Below are 19,562 nucleotides of genomic sequence, written 5' to 3' on the forward strand. Positions count from 1 at the left end.
TTGATTAGTATTCTAGTCATGGTGGTAGATATTTGAAGACCACAAGTGAGTACATGACGGACGGTACTGGACTTTACGGAATCACACACAAGCACACACCTACACAGAGAGGCTACATTATAATAAAGTTTAATCTATAAACTGATACACCAAGAGATTAACAGTAAGAGAAGTTCTAACAATGTAAGTTTTGGATAAAGGGATGATTCATCTTTCAGGCATTATAACACACATATAGGGCACAGCTCAAACTTATTAATAATTCTATAATTTTATTTTAATGTCTTTTTTAAAATGTATTTTTTGTTACATTTTACTAGTTGTGTGTGTGAAATGTACACAAGCCATGGTACATGTGTGGATGTTGGAGAATGACTTGTTGAGCCATGCTGCTGGCCCCTGTTGAATGTGTAGGAACTATTATACTTTAGGGAGCTGCTCAGAATGATGCATGTAATAAGCAACCTGCTAGCTCCTACAGCAGAACTACTAAGGTGCTTTAAAGACAGTGTTTACTGCCTATCTTTCTGTGTATGTACTATCTAGGTATTTCCTCAAGTCTGAACTCAGTAATTAAAGACAATCAATTAGATATGCACTAGCTGTGGGCTGCATTCAACTTGGGGCCAAGAAATCCAGGTACCATGGTATCTAAATTTTGTTGTATGTGCTATTGCTGTTCAAAGATGGAATCCAAGCAGACACAGTAAAACATACTTATATTGTGTCATAGTCTACCCCATATCAACGAACAAATGATGTTCCATGTACTGGGCCCAGTGCCAAAATAGTAACCTACACACTGATCATTCCTACTTGGTCATTTTTTTTTTTTAAAGATTTATTTATTGTATGTATACGAGTACACTGTAGCTGTCATCAGATCCCATTGCAGATGGTTGTGAGCCAACATGTGGTTGTTGGGAATTGAACCCAGGACCTATGAAAGAGCAGTCAGTGATCTTAACCGCTGAGCCATCTCTCCGGCCCCACTTTGTCATCTTTTAACTGCTAATTTATAAAATGAGAGCTAAAAGTTGCTTCTGAAGAAAAGCAAGTGTTGTAATATATCCTGAACCAGAAAGTAGCCTCATATACATTTTACTGAGATATTCTTAGAACATACCCAAGAAAGATGCATTAGTAAATGCAAAAATTGGTAAATATAGAAAAGCCACAAATTGAGCTGGGGAGATGTTTCCGTAGGTGAAGGGCGGCCATACAAGCCCAGTGACCTCAGTTTAATTCCTAGAACCCATGTAAAGGTGGGTGAAGAAAACAGACTGCACAGAATTGTCCTCTGTCACCCACTCATGCCATGGCACATGAATCTATGTATATACAGAATAAGCAAATGCAGTTTGTAAATTTGTCAGATAAGAAATTGCAACCAAGCATGGAAGCACATATCTCTGATCCTAGCACTCTGGAGGTAGAGAGAGGTAGATCTCTGAGTTCAATGCCAGCCTGGTCTACACAGTAAATTTCAGGACAACCAGGGCTACACAGAGAAACCCTGTTTCAGAAAAAAACAAGAAAAAGAAAAAAACTGCAATCACGTTATAGGTGGTTTAATTCAATGTTATAGTTCACAAGTTTAAGAACTTTCTTCTCCAATTCCCACTTATTTTTGGCTCCTTTTCAGTATGGAAAAACACAAAACCAAACAAATTAAACACAAAATGGAAATCTGAAGTACAGGTTAAAAAACCCAAACCTAGAAATATGAGAGAAATGGCAAAGCAAATATTCTCTTCTCTAGAGAATGACCCAAACACTTGGGTGCACACATCATGTGTAAAGGTATTATGCTTTTGGAAGTAAAGTGGAACGGTTTTCTCTTCTTTTTTCTCCTCCTCCTGTTTGTTTGTTTGTCTGTGTAGTCCTGGCTGCCCTAGAACTCACTCTGTAGACCAGCATGGCTTCGAATCCCTAGAGATCTAACTGCCATCTAAGTGTTGGGATTAAAGGTGTGTGCCACCACTGCCTGGCCCTCTCTCCTCATTTTCAATGTTTGTCTTTATTTTTCCCAGTGGTGTAGATGGAACTTGAACCCTTAAAGAGGTGCTGTATCTTGCCCTATATCCAATAAACCTTTTTAATAATAATTTTTAAATTAAATTTTTGTTTTGTTTTTGAGATGATGGAACTCATTATATAGATCAATGTGGCTTCATATTTACAGAGATCAACCTGTTTCTACTTCCAGAGTGTGGAGATTAGGGCATACACAATCACACCAGCTAACTGTATATAGTTTTAAAAAGGCAGTGATAATACTTGACTCAGAAAACATGTGCTAGGACAATGTAGTGGTAAACTAGAGCATTGTGCTTTTTTATAAGGGTGTGCTGGAGAACCTGTAACAGAAACAATGACGTCAGCTACTCATCACTCAGTCCCAGTGTGGCAGTAGGCATCTTTCAGTTGTGTCTAATGGAGTAAGTCAGTCACTCTTTAGGACAACTCCAAGGAATTCTCCACTTCCTTCCCTTTTCCTTCTCTTTTCAGACAGATTCTCAGGTGTCCCAGGATGATCTCAGACTCATTACACATCCAAACATAGCCCTGTACTTCTGGTCTACCTGCCTCTACTTCCTGAGTGCTGGGATTACAGGTTATGTTCCAACATTCTTATGTGGTACTGCAGAACCAAACCTAGGCCTTTATATATACTTAAGTAAAGCACTGAGATATACACCCAGCCCAATTTTAAAAATTTGTTTTTAAAGCTTTTACCTTATTTTCACATATAATCATTCTGCACGTATGCCAGAAGAGGGCATCAGGTTCCTTTATAGATGGTTGTGAGCCGTCATGTGGTTGCTGGGAATTGGAAGAGTAGCTAGTGCTCATAACTGTTGAGCCATCCCTCTACAGGCCCTGCCTTACCACCCAATTTAAATATTTTTAAAATAAATATTTTTTGAGATCAGGTCTCATCAGGTCCAGGTTGGCTTTAATCTTGTAGCAATTCTCTTGTCCCAGACTCCTAAGTACTAGGATTATAGCCATATACATCCAGTGCTTGAATTCTAAGTTTAATTCTGTACATTTAAACCTTAAGGATTCTATTTATATATAAAATTCCTGACATGAAATTTCCCTACCATTCAGCTTGTTTTCTTTGCTCTGCCAACTCATGTAGCCGACGAAGGGCTTTTTCTTGTTTCTTCTCATCTTTTCGGGATCTTGAAGAGACATTTCGGGCAAACTCTCTCTGCTTGAGATCTTTTAATCTCTGAGTTAACAGAAAGAAAGAAACAGAAGGTGAGCAATCTGAATTAATACAAAGATGTGAAGGCAAAGTATTTACCCTGAACCAATGTTATAACACTAGCATGGAATACACTATTTATATGGCATTCAGAAACACAATGGCTGATTACTTTGAGCATGAGACTTGAATTATGGGCATTTGTAATTAGGACAGAAAGTCATTTGCCTTATTGTACAAAACAAAATGATTTCAGAAGCAACACGCAAATTTTAGACTATTGGGAAGAAAGAAAAGAGACCAACCACCTGCTCTTCCAGGATGCAGAACCAGACAAACAAATGTGAGAGAAATCGTAGTAACACAGGCCAAGTGAACAGAAAGGGGTTAGGCTGGTACAGAAAATTACCCAAGGTGTAAGATCTAAAAAAAGCAATGTACAGCTTACATGGGAGGTTATCAGAATCAGAGCAAACAGAAATGCTTTCTTTCCCCACCATAAAAATCTGGGGGTTTTGTATGGTTTTTGCCATAACAGAGGTTTCTTATAATTTTATTAAAGTCTAGAGAGGTCTTCCAACCCTGGCATGTTCAGAACTCAGCCTGACCTCTTTCATCCAGCCTCTCTACTACAATGGAAATAATTACGTAGCTTTTCATTCCTTCATTGCCCTGAGAGGAACACCAGGGAAGAAGGAGAACACAGGAAAGGAGAAGATTCTGTTACTTAAAATTCAATAACAGAACGGGCCTTTTGTTTTCAGAAGCTACTGTGTAATTTTTCTCAAAACAAAACAAAAACCAAAGAAGTGTCATGAGACAGGTTGGTGACAGAGTCCACATACCCATCTGCAGTGAAGACAGTGCAACACCCCATAATATGAAAACTGCAAGCAAGGCCGACCCATTAGCCCATGCTCTCCCAACAGCTTAGGAAAGGGAGCTGACCCAATATAAAGTGGACATTGCTTTAGAAAGTCATGATGTTCAACAGACAGAGGAATTTTCTTACCTAATATTTATGAAATGTGTTTTAAATCTTTTGAAATTGGGAGGGGGAAGGGAAGAAAGACACACACAGAGAAGATATACAGCTAAAGACACTATAGAAAAACTCACTCTTGTGATCTGGGCTCCCAAATTAGAAGGATTTGCTCTCAAAACATCAGCTGAAAACGTCACATCACAAAGAGAAAAAAAGTAAAAAATAAAACAAGAGTGGAAGAGAAAAAAATAAGGCAAGCATTACTACATAAGCTCTCAGTGAATCTACAAACGGTATACTCAACAATCAAGGACAAAAGCATCCACTCAACAATGCTGGGGGGAGAAGCAGAGAGTTGGGAAACACACAAGTGTGTACACACACACACACACACACACACACACACACACACACACACAGAGAGAGAGAGAGAGAGAGAGAGAGAGAGAGAAATCATGTCTAGATAAATAAAATCTAATAGGTTCCATTTCCTCAAGAGAAATGGTCAGAGAACTTCAGGAAAGATTGTTCTTGTTTAAAGCAGGAAGTGAGGCTGTACTCATTCATCTTTAATTTGGAGAACTTCAATTAATCAATAGCTAACAAAGCTGGTGCTGGTGTAAGTCCCATATAGATTTAGATTTTTATAAACTCAAGCCATTCCCCCACCCCCAATTGGTACTAAGCTTACTATTGACCTATCTATATCCCTAACCCTCCTCTACTTTTAGAGAAGGCCTTACTGAGCTGCCTGGACTCACCTTAGTCTGTGGTCCAGGCAGGCCTTAACTCCTGACACAGCTTTCTAAGTAGCTAGGATTACACATCTGCACCACCAGCCTCAGAGAGGATCAATTAGCTTAAAGTATGCATTCCAACGTTTTTCTTTTGAGAGGAATGGGACAAAAAGGATCCACTATGACTATTGTGCTACTTTTCTTATGGATAAGTCTTTTTTTCTCCTTCCTAAACACTTAATAGGCTCTCTTATGAAAATTTAAATAGAATGCAATGTTTTTTTCATCTCTCCCTATATACCTCATTAAGTTCTTCTACGTTCATCTCACTCAAAGCAGGCATTTGTTGAACTAGAGGACACTGTTCAAAAAATAATCATTTTTATCAAAGTCTGGAGCCTCCAGATTATGTCAGACAAGGATTAGGTTTTCTTTCTCCTCTGGTTTCTTTTGTTGGTCGTTGAAACAGTGTCTCATTGTGTAGCCCCTGGCTGGCCTAGAACTAAGAACCACCTGCCTGTCTCCTGGCCCTCTCACCTGGCTCTATTCATTCTGGAAAATGAAGGAACAGTACCAGGCCCACAACATTCTCAACACATTCTACCCAAAAGTCCTGCCACAGGTACACAGACAGAGACAGACGGGAAACAGAATGTTGTCAAGGAGACAAATCCCAAGTGTAAGCCTCCTCCTAGGTAAAACGTACCTAAGTACCCTATCAAGTCCAGCAAATATCCCTCACAAACTTCATATTTAAGCCTGGAATCTCAGGGTAGGTAGAATGAGAACTTCCCAGGTCTAGCTCAGTCTGAGAGACAGCACATAAGCTTCCTGAAACCCAGGACACACACAGCTGCCTTTCAGATGGTGACATTCTGATGAAAATGGAAAAACATGCCTTTTCTTTAAAAAGAATCATTTATTTGTGCTTTTGTGTGTATACTCTTGCCACTCCCCTTCTCCCCCATGGGATCCCAGAGAGTGACTTGTGTCATAAGGCCTAGTGAGCAGCAGACCTTCCCACATCTACTGAGCCATCTCATGGGCTCCAAGACAAGGGTTAAAATTCTAGTTTCCTTATCTGACTCCAGCTTTCTTTCCAATTTGAGGTCAAAGAATTCCCTTCACCAAGGCTCTGCCATCTGTCCCTGTCCCTGCCCCCTCCTAAAAACTCAGAATAGCAACCTCCACTGTCAGCACCTTGCCCTAGTTCTCATCTATGACTGTTTCAATACAGCTGTTCTTGTCTTTCAAAAAGGTGCAAGTGAAAAACTCAAGTCAGAAAGCCCTAGGTCAATTCACTAATCACCAGTTAACTAAGTTTGTACCTCACAGCCTCAGCTGTCTTTGTTATAAAATTAGAATGAGGCATTAATAGGTTTATGAGATTAAATATCCAAATAACCCCTTTTCTTTTTAATATTTCAACCCCAGGCCTTACTCATGGGTAAGTGCTCTACAACTAAATTGTCTGTGGTCTTCTCTTTATTTTTATTAAGGGCATCTATCACCAATCTGCCCAAGTCAGCTCTGCATTCACAACTAAGCACCTAGCAGGTCACAACTGCTCATACTGCTTTCTTTCTTTCTTTTTTTTTCAAGACAGTTTTACTGTGTAGCCCTGGCTGTCCTGGAACTCACTCTGTAGATCAGGTTGACCTCAAACTCGGAGATCTGCCTGCCTGTGTCTCCCCTGTACTGGGATTAAAGGAGTGCACTACCACTCAGTTACTATTTTTATTTTGAAAATAAGCTTTATTATATATATATTAAAAAAAAACCCTTGCAAATAAATAAACCACACACCAAGATTAACTACTATTTAAAGGAAATCTCTTTTTAAATAAAAAATTCCTGTCCTGGCAATGGTGGGAAACACCTTCAGCATTCAGGAGGCAGACAGATGTCTGAGTTTGAGGCTAGTCTAAAGTACAGACCGCCTGGTTGCTTTTCTTTTTGAAGTGAGTTAATTGAAGACAGAATATACCTACATTGTATGCATGTTGGGAGCAGAGCTGGAAACAGAATGGAACATAGGGGTGGTTCCTATGCTTTCCTCTCTTTCTGGATATATATGCTCTGACCTTCTTCAACCTGTAAACATTTCTTCAACAGTCATACACACATACACACCCAAAACCTGCCTCTTATGTCCTCCTTTCCTATAACAGTGCTATAGAAAGAACAGTGAGCACCTCCTGCCAAACTGAAGCAACCCCTCAAGCATTTGGCCAGTGTACCCAATTCAAGCTCCAGGGTTTGATGTTTCTGAAAAAGACCACCCAGAATATTCCTCAATGGTGTCAGGAAAATAACACAGAGCTTCATGTTTAACTGGACGAGATACTTTTACACTCCTCCCACCTGACTGGGGATTTGATCTAAGGGCCTTATACAGGCTAGGTACACACTCTACCACTGAGATCCATGTGTAGCTCAGCTTATCCTTGAACCCTGGCCCTCCTTTTTCGGGGTTGGGCTTGTTAGGTATGCACCAGCACCTGGTTCAATGCTTTTCTCACAGCACTGCCACTTACAAGTTTTTAGTTGGGTTGCTTTAACCTTCCAGACCACAACAGAACACAGGCTTCATCTTAGAATTAATTACTACCATAGTATATCACTGAGATGAATTTAAATTGACAAAGAAAAACAAGTTGAAACAGTATAACATGAACATGGTAGGCTAGTTTTTATTTAAATTGGGGTCGTGTGCTAAGATAAAGAACAATTAGAAATACATAATAAGAGAATATGCAGTTTATGTGCAATACGAGCTCCTGAGAGGTTTGTCATCAACTACCTGTAAAAGCAGATAGCTTTCCTAAGTAGACACTTTTCCAAAGTTAATTAGGTTGTGATTACTGGGCAATTACTGTGATTACTCTTAGTAGGTGAAAAGATCAAAACATGTTCAAGTTTTAGAGACTGACCAAATGAAAGTCCCAAAGAACATGGCACCCACAGTGACAGACTACAAACCCAGCACAGCTCACTCTGCACAGCTGTACAAAGGTTCCAAGACAGTCTTCCCTTTACACTCCTGTTTCCATAGCATAACTATTTGAGAGGGGAATTGAGTTAAGTCAATATTCATGAAACTTTAGGATTCAGAGATATTTTATGGTTTTCTAAGGACAAACACTATAAACAAAACAGACATGGAATATGCTCACAGGTGTATGATCTAGATAGTTCAATATTTTTGTTTAATTTAAGCCCTATGATTATCTTCCCTCATCCAACTGGTTATATGTCTGTTCTGATCACACACACACACACACACACACACACACACACACACACACACACACACAGAGAGAGAGAGAGAGAGAGAGAGAGAGAGAGAGAGAACTGAATTACAGCAACAAAACCAAATATCAAAAAACAAAAACAAAACAAGACAAAAAAGTCAGCAAACAGTGAAGCCTCAAGAGCAAAGTGGCCACTGTGAATTATTTCTCAGAATATACTTTAATTCATAGGTCAACTACTTTTTGAATACTGAGAGAAACCCAAACACTTCAGCTATCTGACAATACTAAGTATGAAAACAACCAACTATGAGTAGGTAACACCATCAAAGATCCCGTCAGACAGAGCGTTAGGGAAACCATGCATTAGTAGCGTCTACTCTGTAATTCAATTAGTGAAAAATCACTACTGGCTGCAATAGGCATGCTGTTTCAAAGTTCAGAAAACTACTACTCTTCACACATAAAATAGGTATTGGTACTATTAAATAAGACCAGTTATTTTAGAACATATAAAAAGTGCAGAATTTTGACACTAAAGTCATTTTAGAAAAAGAGGAATGCTGAAGGTACTTTCCTTCAGAGGAAAAAAAAAAGAAAAAGGAAATACTGGAAGCTGATTTAGAATGCCAAATTATAGCAACCAGATCAAGATGATCACACAAGGAGAATGCAAGGAAGTGAGCCCAACATGGGAGGATGGGAGACAGCTTCAGTGTCAGTCAGAACTTGGGAACATGGGAAGGAACAGAGTAGGTCTGAGTGATTACTCAAGTGTTTAAAGGAATCTGGCAAGGAACTAATGACTCACAGATTGTAAGGGACGATGTGGAGCACACGGTTGTTTGATAGCACCTACTAAGTCGTAATCAAGGCTTGTTGAAGTATAGTGCCAATGTCATCAGATAGTCTATATAAGTCAAAGGTTGACTTACTGAGCACTTCTAGGTGTTTTAAGAGATGGGCCTCAAAGCATGATGGGTTCATATCTATAATCCCAGCAGAGGGACCGGAAGTTCAGCTACATCACCATAACTGTCTAATTAAACAACAGCAGCAAGAGAACAAACCAAAATCAGTAAATCACACAGAAATGCAGAAGACACTTGAATGCCATACTGCAAAAGCTAGCTCAGAGTTTCTGCCTCAATAACTAGAAGTGTATGCCACTGTATATGTCTCAGATTTTTTTTTTCTTTCTTTCTTTCTTTTTTGGGATCATAGTTTCTTTATGGGCTACAGGGGCCATAATGCTGAGCCAGGTGGCCAAGGTCACCAGTCGCCTGGTCACCGGTACAGGTAGTCAGCCTGGATGTTGGCAGCGATCTTGGCCTCCCACTTGTCTCCATTGTTGAGTAGCTTCTCCTTGTTGTATAACAACTCCTCGTGTGTCTCCGTGGAGAACTCAAAGTTGGGGCCCTCCACAATAGCATCAACAGGGCAGGCTTCCTGGCAGAAGCCACAGTAGATACACTTGGTCCTGTCAATGTCATAGCGTGTAGTCCGGCGGCTGCCATCAGCTCTTGGCCCAGCCTCAATGGTGATGGCCTGTGCAGGACAGATGGCCTCACAGAGCTTGCAGGCGATGCAACGCTCCTCCCCAGATGGGTAGCGGCGCAGTGCACGCTCCCCACGGAAGCGTGGGCTCAGTGGGCCCTTCTCAAAGGGGTAGTTGATGGTGGCAGGCTCCCGAAAGAGGTAACTTAGAGTCATGCCCAGTCCTTGGAAGAGTTCTGTCCACATCAGAATCCGAGCTGCACTGTCCGTCGCAGACTTCATGTCCACCTCAGGCTCCTGTGCCTTCATATTCACATACTTGTATGTAGCCGCCACTGCACTGCTATGAAGGCTTTGGCCATTAAGATGTCCTGTGCGCATGGCCTGGGCCAAGGCCCATGGCAGCATAGACGAACTCAGACGGTACATCTTGAAGTGTGGCGGCTCCCTCCCTGGCCCCTCAGATTTTTTTTTAAAGACTTATTTATTTATTATATATGAGTACACTGTAGAAGAGGGCATCAGATCTCGTTACAGATGGTTGCTGGGAATTGAACTCAGGACCTCTCGAAGAGCAGTCATCACTGAACCATCTCTCCAGACCAACTCAGATTTTTTAAAAAGGTGGGAACCAATTAAAATTAAATGGAAAGACTAACATCATGAAGATTAAGCTAAATAGATTTGTTGAGGTGAACTGTGATCTTCTGCTCATTGTATGGCAAGGATCCCTGGTGGCACAAATAGGAAGTTACAGATGAAGTGTGAAAGTAAGGTGCTTTACTTTTTTCTTGTTGTTTGTTTGCAGTCCTGAAGAGCCAACTGGGCTTTGAACACATTGGCTACCCCTCCAGCCCCAATGAGTACTAGTAAGCACTGCTTCAGATTCACTCTGGAGAAAAGATTTCCTGCAGTCTGAATTTGAGGCTTTTACATCTACCAGCAGACACTTTTTAACAACTAGGTAAAATAATTAAAAGGGCAGGGAAGTGGGGATGAAAAAACCTTAAGCTTCACATTTAACTGTAGCTTACAACTAAGCCAACAAGGATAGGACACGATCAATGTTTATTGAACACACAGGCATGTCAGGACTTAATAAGTAATCATATGTGGGTTATTTCTTTGAGCATGGCTGGCTTTATCACTGGAGATTTCAGAAGGTAATAAAACAGCACAAGAATTAGAATCACAGCACCTGCATGTTTACACTTAGAAAGTTTAGGCCGAGTCTCGATTATTTTTGTATTAGTGACTTCACAAAAATCTTAAAAAATTTGAGAAAAGCTAGCAGAGGCATTTAAAAGCTTTCTTTCTCCTTTTCTAAAAAGGTCACAGAAGAGAGTAACCATGCTGCTGCTTTTTTAAAAAAAAAACTGGACCTTAAGAAAGGTGACAGTATTTCCCAAGACATTAGTTTACCAGTAACAAACCTTTTCTCCAAAGTTTTATTGGTAAAAACCTGATGGAAGATGCAAGCTAGGACTAACTACCATGTAGTAAAGTACTTACCTTTTCCCTCTGTGTCTTAGAGCACCAATTTGAAAAATGGCAGGCCCAGATGTAAGTTCGTGTCCACAGAAGAGGATAAAATAGTGATCCAATCGCCTATGAGGTACTATGAAGCTGTGTTGTACAAAGTCAACTGACAGTCTTTACAACTTTAGATAGAGACCAGGCAAGGTAAGAGAAGTGGGCAAGGGATTCTAGAGACCAGCACGGTTTTACAGTGAACGACCTCTTTTGAAAAGAGGAAAAGACAAGAAGGAAGGAATGAAGAGTAGAGAGAAGAGCTGGAATTATAAAAACCATTTAAGACTCTTTTGTTGATTTATTTATAATATGCTATCCCGAGATTCTACAATTTATAGGAAGACAAAAACATGAAGAAAGATGATATGGTCTACTTTTCAACAAAAACAAAACAAAACAAAAGAACCAAAGTCATCCATACTACAGCTGTTCTTTTGTTTTGCTTTGTATTGTGACACAGAAACTTCTTCCTATGTAGCCCAAGCTGGCTTCAAATTAAAAATCTTCCTTCCTTCACCACTGAGCTCTCAGGCTCATGCCATGACAACTAGGTCTTTAATATGTAAAGTGTCCTTCTGATTCAGGTGAAGGAATGAACTAATATGCATTTGTGAATGATACAGCTTAAGATCTTTCCAAGTCATGGCTCTCAAACATACTCTGTATTAGTGAACAGTATTTTTGAGTTCTCTGGAAAAAATTCATAATTTCATGTATTATACATGTATGCATTCATGTGTACATGTTTGTGCTTGTGCATATGAAAACTAAAGGTGGGGCTGGCGAGATAGATAGTTCAGCAGTTAAGAGCACTGACTACTCTTCCAGAGGTCCTGAGTTCAATTCCCAGCAACCACATAGTGGCTCATAGCCATCTATAATGGGATCTGATGCCCTCTTCTGGTGTGTCTGAAGACAGCTACAGGGTACTTATATGAATAAGTAAATAAACCTTAAAAGAAAAGAAAAGAAAACTAGAGGTTGGGTGTCAGTTGTCTTTATTACCTTCCACCTTATTCTTTAAGACATGATCTTTCACTGAACCTGCTAATAAGTAAGCTAGTTAGAGACCCTGGCATATTCCTGTCTCGGTCTCTTCAATACTGAAATTATAGGTACAGGTTGCCGCCATGCCTGCTTCGTACATAGGTGCTAGGGACAGAATTTACAATATCACACTTGTGTTACAAGCACTTTACAAAGGAGCAATCTGCCAGGCATCAGGATAAAACACGGGGAAGAGAGTTATGTGTCTATGGTGTATATGTACGTGGAGGCTCAGAGTTGATAGAGGGTGTCTTCCTTATTCACCTTCCCTTTACATATTGAGCCAGGATCTCTCAATGAACTCTTACCATTTTGGCTAGTCTGGATAGTCAGCTTGCTCCTGAGGTTCCATCTCTTAGATGCTACCACAGCCATCTAAGAGATCTGGTCCAGGTTCCATCCTTAAAACAGCAAGTACCTTACCATCTGAACCATCTCCTTAGATCTCTGAATTCTTAATTTTATATTTTTAGTTTGATCATTTAAAACAGTTTAAGTAAACATTTGGTATCTAGACGAGCTCTTTATAATCTCATCTATTTCAAGGTTTTCAATAGTTAACTTCAGTACTGGAGATTGTAATTCTGGGCCAGGTAATTCTTTATTTTGAGGTGCTTCTTGTGCACTGTAGACTATTTAACAGTATCTTTGGACCCCACCCACTTGATCTCACAAATACCAATGAGTCAAGCTGCAACAATTTCTATTATACTTAAGTTGAAAACTCTATCACTGAGGTATTAAGGTCAATATGAATTTTATAGAAATTCTTTCCTCTGGCTGGAGAGATGGCTCAATAAAAGAGCACTGGCTGCTCTTCCAGAGGTCCTGAGTTCAATTCCCAGCAACTACATGGAGGCTCACAACCATATGTAATGACATCTGATGTCCTCTTCTGGTGTGTCTGAAGACAGCTCCAGGGTACCCACATACATGAAATAAATAAATCTTGAAATTAAAAGATAGATAGATAGATAGATAGATAGATAGATAGATAGAGAGAGAGAGAGAGAGAGAAATTTTCTCCTGCATAATCCTAAAATCCTAACTGGCTGGGTATCTGTGGAGGGCCACCATAAGGTGAAGACCAGCTTGGTCTACATAGGGAATTCTGGGGCATTTAAAGATTGTATTTGTTTATTTGTTTGAAAGCAATTTAACTGAATGACTATTAAGCGACTAAGAGGTTGTTCCTAGGTGCTGTAAAAAAGCAAACTAGGCAATCCATGAGGAACAAGTCAATAAGCAGCACTCTTCCACAGCTGTATCAGCTCCTGCTTCTAGGTTCCTACCTTTACTTCCCTCAGTAATGAACTACTACCTAGGATATAAACTCTTTCCTCTCTAAGTTGCTTTTGGACAAGGTGTTTTAGGTTTCCTCGTGGCAGAAACTTATTAAGACAAAGTGGCTCGTTGTTAAGATACAGTGTGTCTAGTTTTATTTTTCTTCAGGACTTAGTTACTTTTCAAGGCATGCTGAGTAACAAAATGACTTACTGATAGGAAATAATAGCCAATAAACTTGAATTCTTATATATGCAGACATTCAAAAGACTACAGTCAAGAATAACTATTCAAAAGTTTAATACATTGAGAAAAAAGGAGACATAAGCTCTCCCAGTGGTCCTCAGATCTATCTCCATATTGAAAAAAAATTAGAAACTACTTAAAGCCACAAACATTATTTCAGGTTTAAGAAATTCACAACTTATTATGAGGCTTAAAATGGTAATGAAGTGGCAGGAATGTCATCTACGTTAGGATAGCCCCCATGGGAAAAAAATCAAGAGTATCAGGTACAAAAATTAGACTGGCTGATATAAGAAGCCTGTCACACCCATAAACATCTATGGTTGGTAACAGTGAAGAGTTTTGTTCCTTGGTACCAAGTAGTTATTCCTTACCTGCTTGTGTGCATGATCGTAAGAGTTGATGTGGTTATCAAATTCCTGATGTTTCTGATACTGTTTATCACAAAGTTCACAGTAAAAGTTGGCTCTGAGATCTTCTAAGGCTTTTGCAATTGCCTTTTCTTTGTCAACATAATCCTGTTAAGAACCACAAAATAAAAAAACAAAAACAAACTCAGTAGAATTTAAACAGCTAATGCCCAAGCGGAGAGAAAATAACTTTCCATAAAACTCAGTGGTACCAGCAAATGCCAGATAAAACACAAGGGGAAGTTTGGTAGGGTAACAATTTTTGTGTGCACTGACAAGTGTTCAAGAGAGTGAAATCTTATGTCTCTCTATTTTATTCATCTTTAAAAGATAGTGTTATTTTGTTTTGAATGTTTGCTTGCATTTATGTATTTGGAATGCATATGTGTCAATGCCCAGAGAAGCCAAGAGAGGGTGTTTAGATCCCCTGGAATGGAGTTATAGGCAGTTGTGAGTTGCCATGTAGGTACTGGGAACTAAATCCAGGTCCTCTCTGAGAATAGTAGGTGCCTTTAACTGTTAAGCCCCATTATACTCCCTGTTTCTAGTTTTAAACTAGCAATTGGAATAAAGCATCAGGAAACAGGATCAAGAGAAATTAGATTAATTAGCCAAAAAAAAAAAAAAAAAAAAAAAAAAAAACCTCAAGATGCAGCATACAGAACAAAACCAATCAGTAAACATATCCTATTAATAAGGAAGGGGCATTGTATGATTATCTCAATTGGTTAAAAACAAAAACAAAAACAAACAAAAAAAAAAAACCTGGCAAACTTTAATCTCTCTTCCATGGTAAGAACTTCAACAAACAGGATAGAAAAATATCCATGAAAAGCCTCTAGCTAGCCATCTGTGACTGACCCCTATCCTGCCCTTGGGAAGATTATGAGGGAGAGCATAAACTAAAGCCATCCTAGACTATATGAGCTCAGGAAAGTCTGGACAACTTGAGTTGGACTCTGTCCCTCCCTGTTGCCCCAATCCCCTCTCCAAACTACATAGGCAAAAAAACCAAAACCCAAAACAAAACAAAACAAAACAAACAAACAAAAAACCCCAAAACAAACAAAAAACAAAAAAAAAAAAAACCCCAAAACCAACCCTCAGCTAATATCACTATGGTTAAATTTCCCTCTTAGAATCAGAAACAAAAGCAGAAATATTTACTTGTCTGTTTTGAAGATGGGGTCTTATACTTTCTAGACTGGCTTCAGACTTGCTATGTAGCCAAGGATAACCTTGAACTGCACTGTTATGTCCAGTTTATATAAGGCTGGGGATCAAACTCACAGCTTCACATGTAGGCTTGGAAATCACTCTACTAACTGAATCATATTTTCAGCCCCACTCCTACCACTTCTGAGTTTGAGAAGTCACTATTATTTTGTTTTGGAGACTTACTATAAAAGCCCCAAATGGCCTGGAACTCACCCAGGCTGCCAGAGACCCACCTGCTATTGCCTTCCAAATACTGGGATTAAAGGAATGAGCACTGTTGTTTTTCTCAGAGAAAATCATGTTTTACCTTATGGCTTTCAAGATCTTTGATTACGCTGTGGTTTTTAGAAGGGTGTGTCTAGATACAAATATCTTTTATGTACTCAGCTTAGAAGTCCTTGTGTTTTCCATTTATACTTCCTACAACATCCAAAACCCCACTATAATCCAAGCTAGCTTACAATTTACTGGCCTCAAACTCATACTGACAATCAGCCGAGTTTGTTTATTTTATTACTGTTTGTTGTTGCTCTATTTTTTTTAAAAAAGACTTAGTTATTAAGTACACAGCATTCTGCCTGCCTATAAAATGGCATGCCAGAAAAGGGGACCAGATCTCATTATGAATGGTTCTGAGTCACCATGTGGTTGCTGGAAGTTGGACTAAGGACCTTTGGAAGAGGAGTCAGTGCTCTTAACCTCTGAGCCAACTCTCCAGCCCTGTTGTATCAAAAAAACAAAGGGACAGAGACACGTCTCTGGCTGCTCTGGAGTGTGCAGAACAAGCTTGCCTTGAACTCACAGACCCACCAGAATGGACTACTATCATGCCAGATAAATACTATCATGCCAGTTTTGATTTTATACCCCCTCCAATTGCTGAAAAATTCTAGGTCTACCTTTTCTCTTTCCCTTCTAAAAATTGAGTTTTGTAGTGAAAATTTTGGTTTCTTTAAAAACACAGAAAGAAATAATATAAGAATGTGGTTTCATTTTAAACCCAAGTGTGGGATATGGACTGCTCAGATTGTCCACAGCAGTTGACTATGATTTGCTTCCTGCCTCAATGATAGTTTCTGTGATTGAGATGTTTGAAATTCTGGGGACTCTTCAGAGGGTATATAAATACTTTTAGTTCCAAGAGGTGAAGTGGGCTGTTGGTTAGATGCTGTTATAAGAATAAAGACACCCCCTTTCTCCCCTATACTCTTGGTTCTTATCTACTGTTGAGGGTTGAAAGGGTGGAAGGGGGGGGGGGCTCCACAAAGTAGCCAAAAGTCCAGTTACAAAATTTCAAGTTAGAAATGGTTTTATTCTAAAGCTCTTGTTTCCTAACTTTTATAATTCTTCTGTTTCTATTTTTTTGTTGTTGTTGTTGTTTTATTTTGAAACAGGGTTTCTCTGTTTTGCCTGGAACTCACAGAGTTCAGTCTTGGATATCCTGGAACTCTTTGTAGATAAAGCTTTCTCAATCTCAGAGAGAAAAGTCTGCCTCTCAAATGCTGGGATTAAAATGTGTGTAACCATGACCAGGCTTTCTGTTTTTATTAAACCCATAGATCAATTTTTACTAAATCAATTACCTTGGTATGTACACTAAGAGCCAGTATGCAGCTCAGAGGTAAAAGTTTTGCCAAGGGTAATTAAGACCTTGAATCTTGATCTGCTCTTTGCCACCTGTTCTGCTTAGAGATTTTAGACTCTTTGTTTTTGTTTTTTGTAATACAATGCAAGAGAGCAATGGGCTGCCTGAAGATGCTAATTGTTTTCTACTAGCCCTTCTGCAGGAAAGTAGATGCTAAGGCATGCTAAACTGTGGTGTTAATAACATTTATGAAAATACTTTAGGGTCCCAGCCACAGGAGTATCTATTATGTTCTCTACACTGAAAACAACCTCTGTTCCCCCTAAATATTCCCTGTGCACTTAAAACTAAAATCTAGGGCTGGAGAGATGACTCAGTGGTTAAGAACACTGACTGCTCTTCCACAGGTCCTGAGTTCAATTCCCAGCAACCACATGGTGGCTCACAACCATCTATAATGGGATCTGATGCCCTCTTCTGGTGTATCTGAAGACAGCTAGTGTGTACTCATAAAATAATCTTAAAAAAACAAAACAAACAAACAAAAAAACAAAAACCCTTTAAACCTATCCCACATTTATTTTTTAAAAAAAGTTAACTACATCTTGAGACCCAACATTAAAAACATTCATTTATTGCTTATTTTACCTGTTACATGTAATTAATTGCATATAATTGTGTATGCAGGAGTCTGTGAATCTAGATTCCCTAGAAATGGAGTTGCAGAAAGTTGTGACTTGCCATGTTGATTCTGGGAACAGAACTCAGGTCCTTTTTAAGACTAGTAAGAGCTCTTACTCTCTCAACCATCTCTTCAGCATCAAAAAGATTTATTTTTATTTAAGTATGTATATATACTGTGTGTAGTGAGTAGGAGACCAGAAGAGGGTAATGGATTCCCTTAGAACTGAAGTTACAGGTGGTTGTGGGTTGTGGGTTCTACAAACTAGCTCAGATACTCTAGAAGAATAGTCCAATAATCTATATTATTCTTATAGAACAGAATACTCATGCTAACCAAATGAACAAAAACCTAAGGTAGACAGACAGTACCTGAAAAGGGGCACAAAGGATGATCTCTTGCCTTCACAGGCACATGCACTATGGGCAGGCAGGGAGGCATGAACACACTCATAAATGTATGCACCACCTATCTGGTAAGAGATCACAAGCAACTAGGATGTACTATCCTTTTCAATTTGTGTGGGTAGATGTGTTATTGCTTTGAGATGAGTCACCAACATTAGAGCCCAAGCTGACCTAAAATTCATTATGTAGCTAAAGCTTGCCTTCTTGAGGCCGCCATTCTTTCTCAGTCTCCCAAATTTTTTAATTATATGTATGTGCTACAATGCTGGCTCAGTACTTAAAAACAGGAATAGGATAGTATGATGGATAAAAATGGCTCAGTGGATAAAAGCACTTGGCACCAAACCTGAGTGCAATCTGTGGCACCTACATGGTAGAAGGAGAAATCATTCCGAGATTGTCCTCTGACCTTCGTAGGCCTGGACGGTATGTATGGACATGGACAGACATGGAAATGGATTTGGCCAGGCACAGACAGAGCATCTCTGAGTTTGAGAACAGTCAAACTTACAAAGCTGAATTCCAGGACAGCAAGGGATCACAGAGAAACCCTGACTTGAAGCCACCATCACTACCACCACCAAAAAAAAAAAAAAAAAGTGAACCTAGACATCACTAGAACCCCCAAACAGCAGCAACATCTTCCATTTTTTATTTCATATGTATGAGTGCTTGCCTAAGTGTGTCAAGGTACCACCTGCATGAAGCTCCTGTGGAGGCTGAAGAGCACAGGAACCCTAGGGCTGGAGTCACAGATGGCTGTGAGCTGACATGTGGGTGTTGAGGATTGAACTCAGGTCCTCTGGAATAGCAGCCTGTACTCTTAACCACTGAGCCATCTCTCTAGACATTAAAAAAAAAAAGTATTTGTTTTGTTGTGTATGTTCAGTATATGTGAAGTATGTATATGCAAGCAGGTCAGAGAACAACCTAAAGTGTCAATCCTTACCTCCTACTTTGTGTGGGGAAGGTCTCTCGTTGTCACTGTATGAACATACTAAATAGTCCCTTCCAGGGGTCTTTTTGTCACTGCCTGTTTCCCCACAGGAGCACTGGGATTACAGGCATGTACTGCCACATCTGGCATTCTGTATAATGAACTCGAGGTTGTCAGAGTTTTGCAGTAAGTGCTTTATATATGGAGCTTCTGTTAAACATTGGTTTTTGTTATTCTTCTTTTCCATGTCAGTCTTAATGTGTGACCCTAGGTTTTGTCCTCAAGTGTTTGGCAGTTCACCTGCCTCCTCTTCCTAAGTGCTTGGGATTACAAGTGTGTGCCATCATGTCTAGCACTTTCTCCGCTTTCGAATGCCAGGAAGACAGGTATGCAGCACCATGTCTGAATACCCTGCATTTCAGGAGTATAGGTGTGCTATTACCTCAGTCTTGGTTGTTTTTTAATCTTTAAGTGGGTAAAATGATAATTATCTTACTTTTACTGTATTGTTATCTATCCTAAC

At 39.5% G+C, this 19,562-nt stretch overlaps 2 protein-coding genes across 4 annotated transcripts in view; both read right to left on the reverse strand.

The window, feature by feature from the left end:
- GPATCH8 (G-patch domain containing 8) overlaps positions 1-19,562 on the reverse strand; it is a 75,939-nt gene that overhangs the window by 8,210 nt on the left and 48,167 nt on the right. For 2 of the 3 annotated variants that reach the window (XM_080924295.1, XM_080924296.1), the window contains exons 6-7: positions 14,175-14,318; positions 3,111-3,241 (exon numbers count right to left, since the gene is read on the reverse strand). In XM_080924295.1, the coding sequence (XP_080780421.1) occupies positions 3,111-3,241; positions 14,175-14,318 (275 nt within the window). Of the gene's footprint in view, positions 1-3,110; positions 3,242-4,336; positions 4,387-9,128; positions 9,246-14,174; positions 14,319-19,562 lie in introns of those variants that run through there. The other variant, XM_080924297.1, reaches the window with a different exon arrangement.
- LOC308426501 (NADH dehydrogenase [ubiquinone] iron-sulfur protein 8, mitochondrial-like) lies at positions 9,239-10,143 on the reverse strand. The gene has a single exon (XM_080924298.1). It carries the CDS (start codon positions 10,117-10,119, stop codon positions 9,481-9,483), a length of 639 nt encoding a protein of 212 aa, XP_080780424.1. The 5' UTR covers positions 10,120-10,143; the 3' UTR covers positions 9,239-9,480.

This window comes from Micromys minutus (assembly GCF_963924665.1).
Source record: "Micromys minutus genome assembly, chromosome: 10".
Lineage (NCBI taxonomy): Eukaryota > Metazoa > Chordata > Mammalia > Rodentia > Muridae > Micromys > Micromys minutus.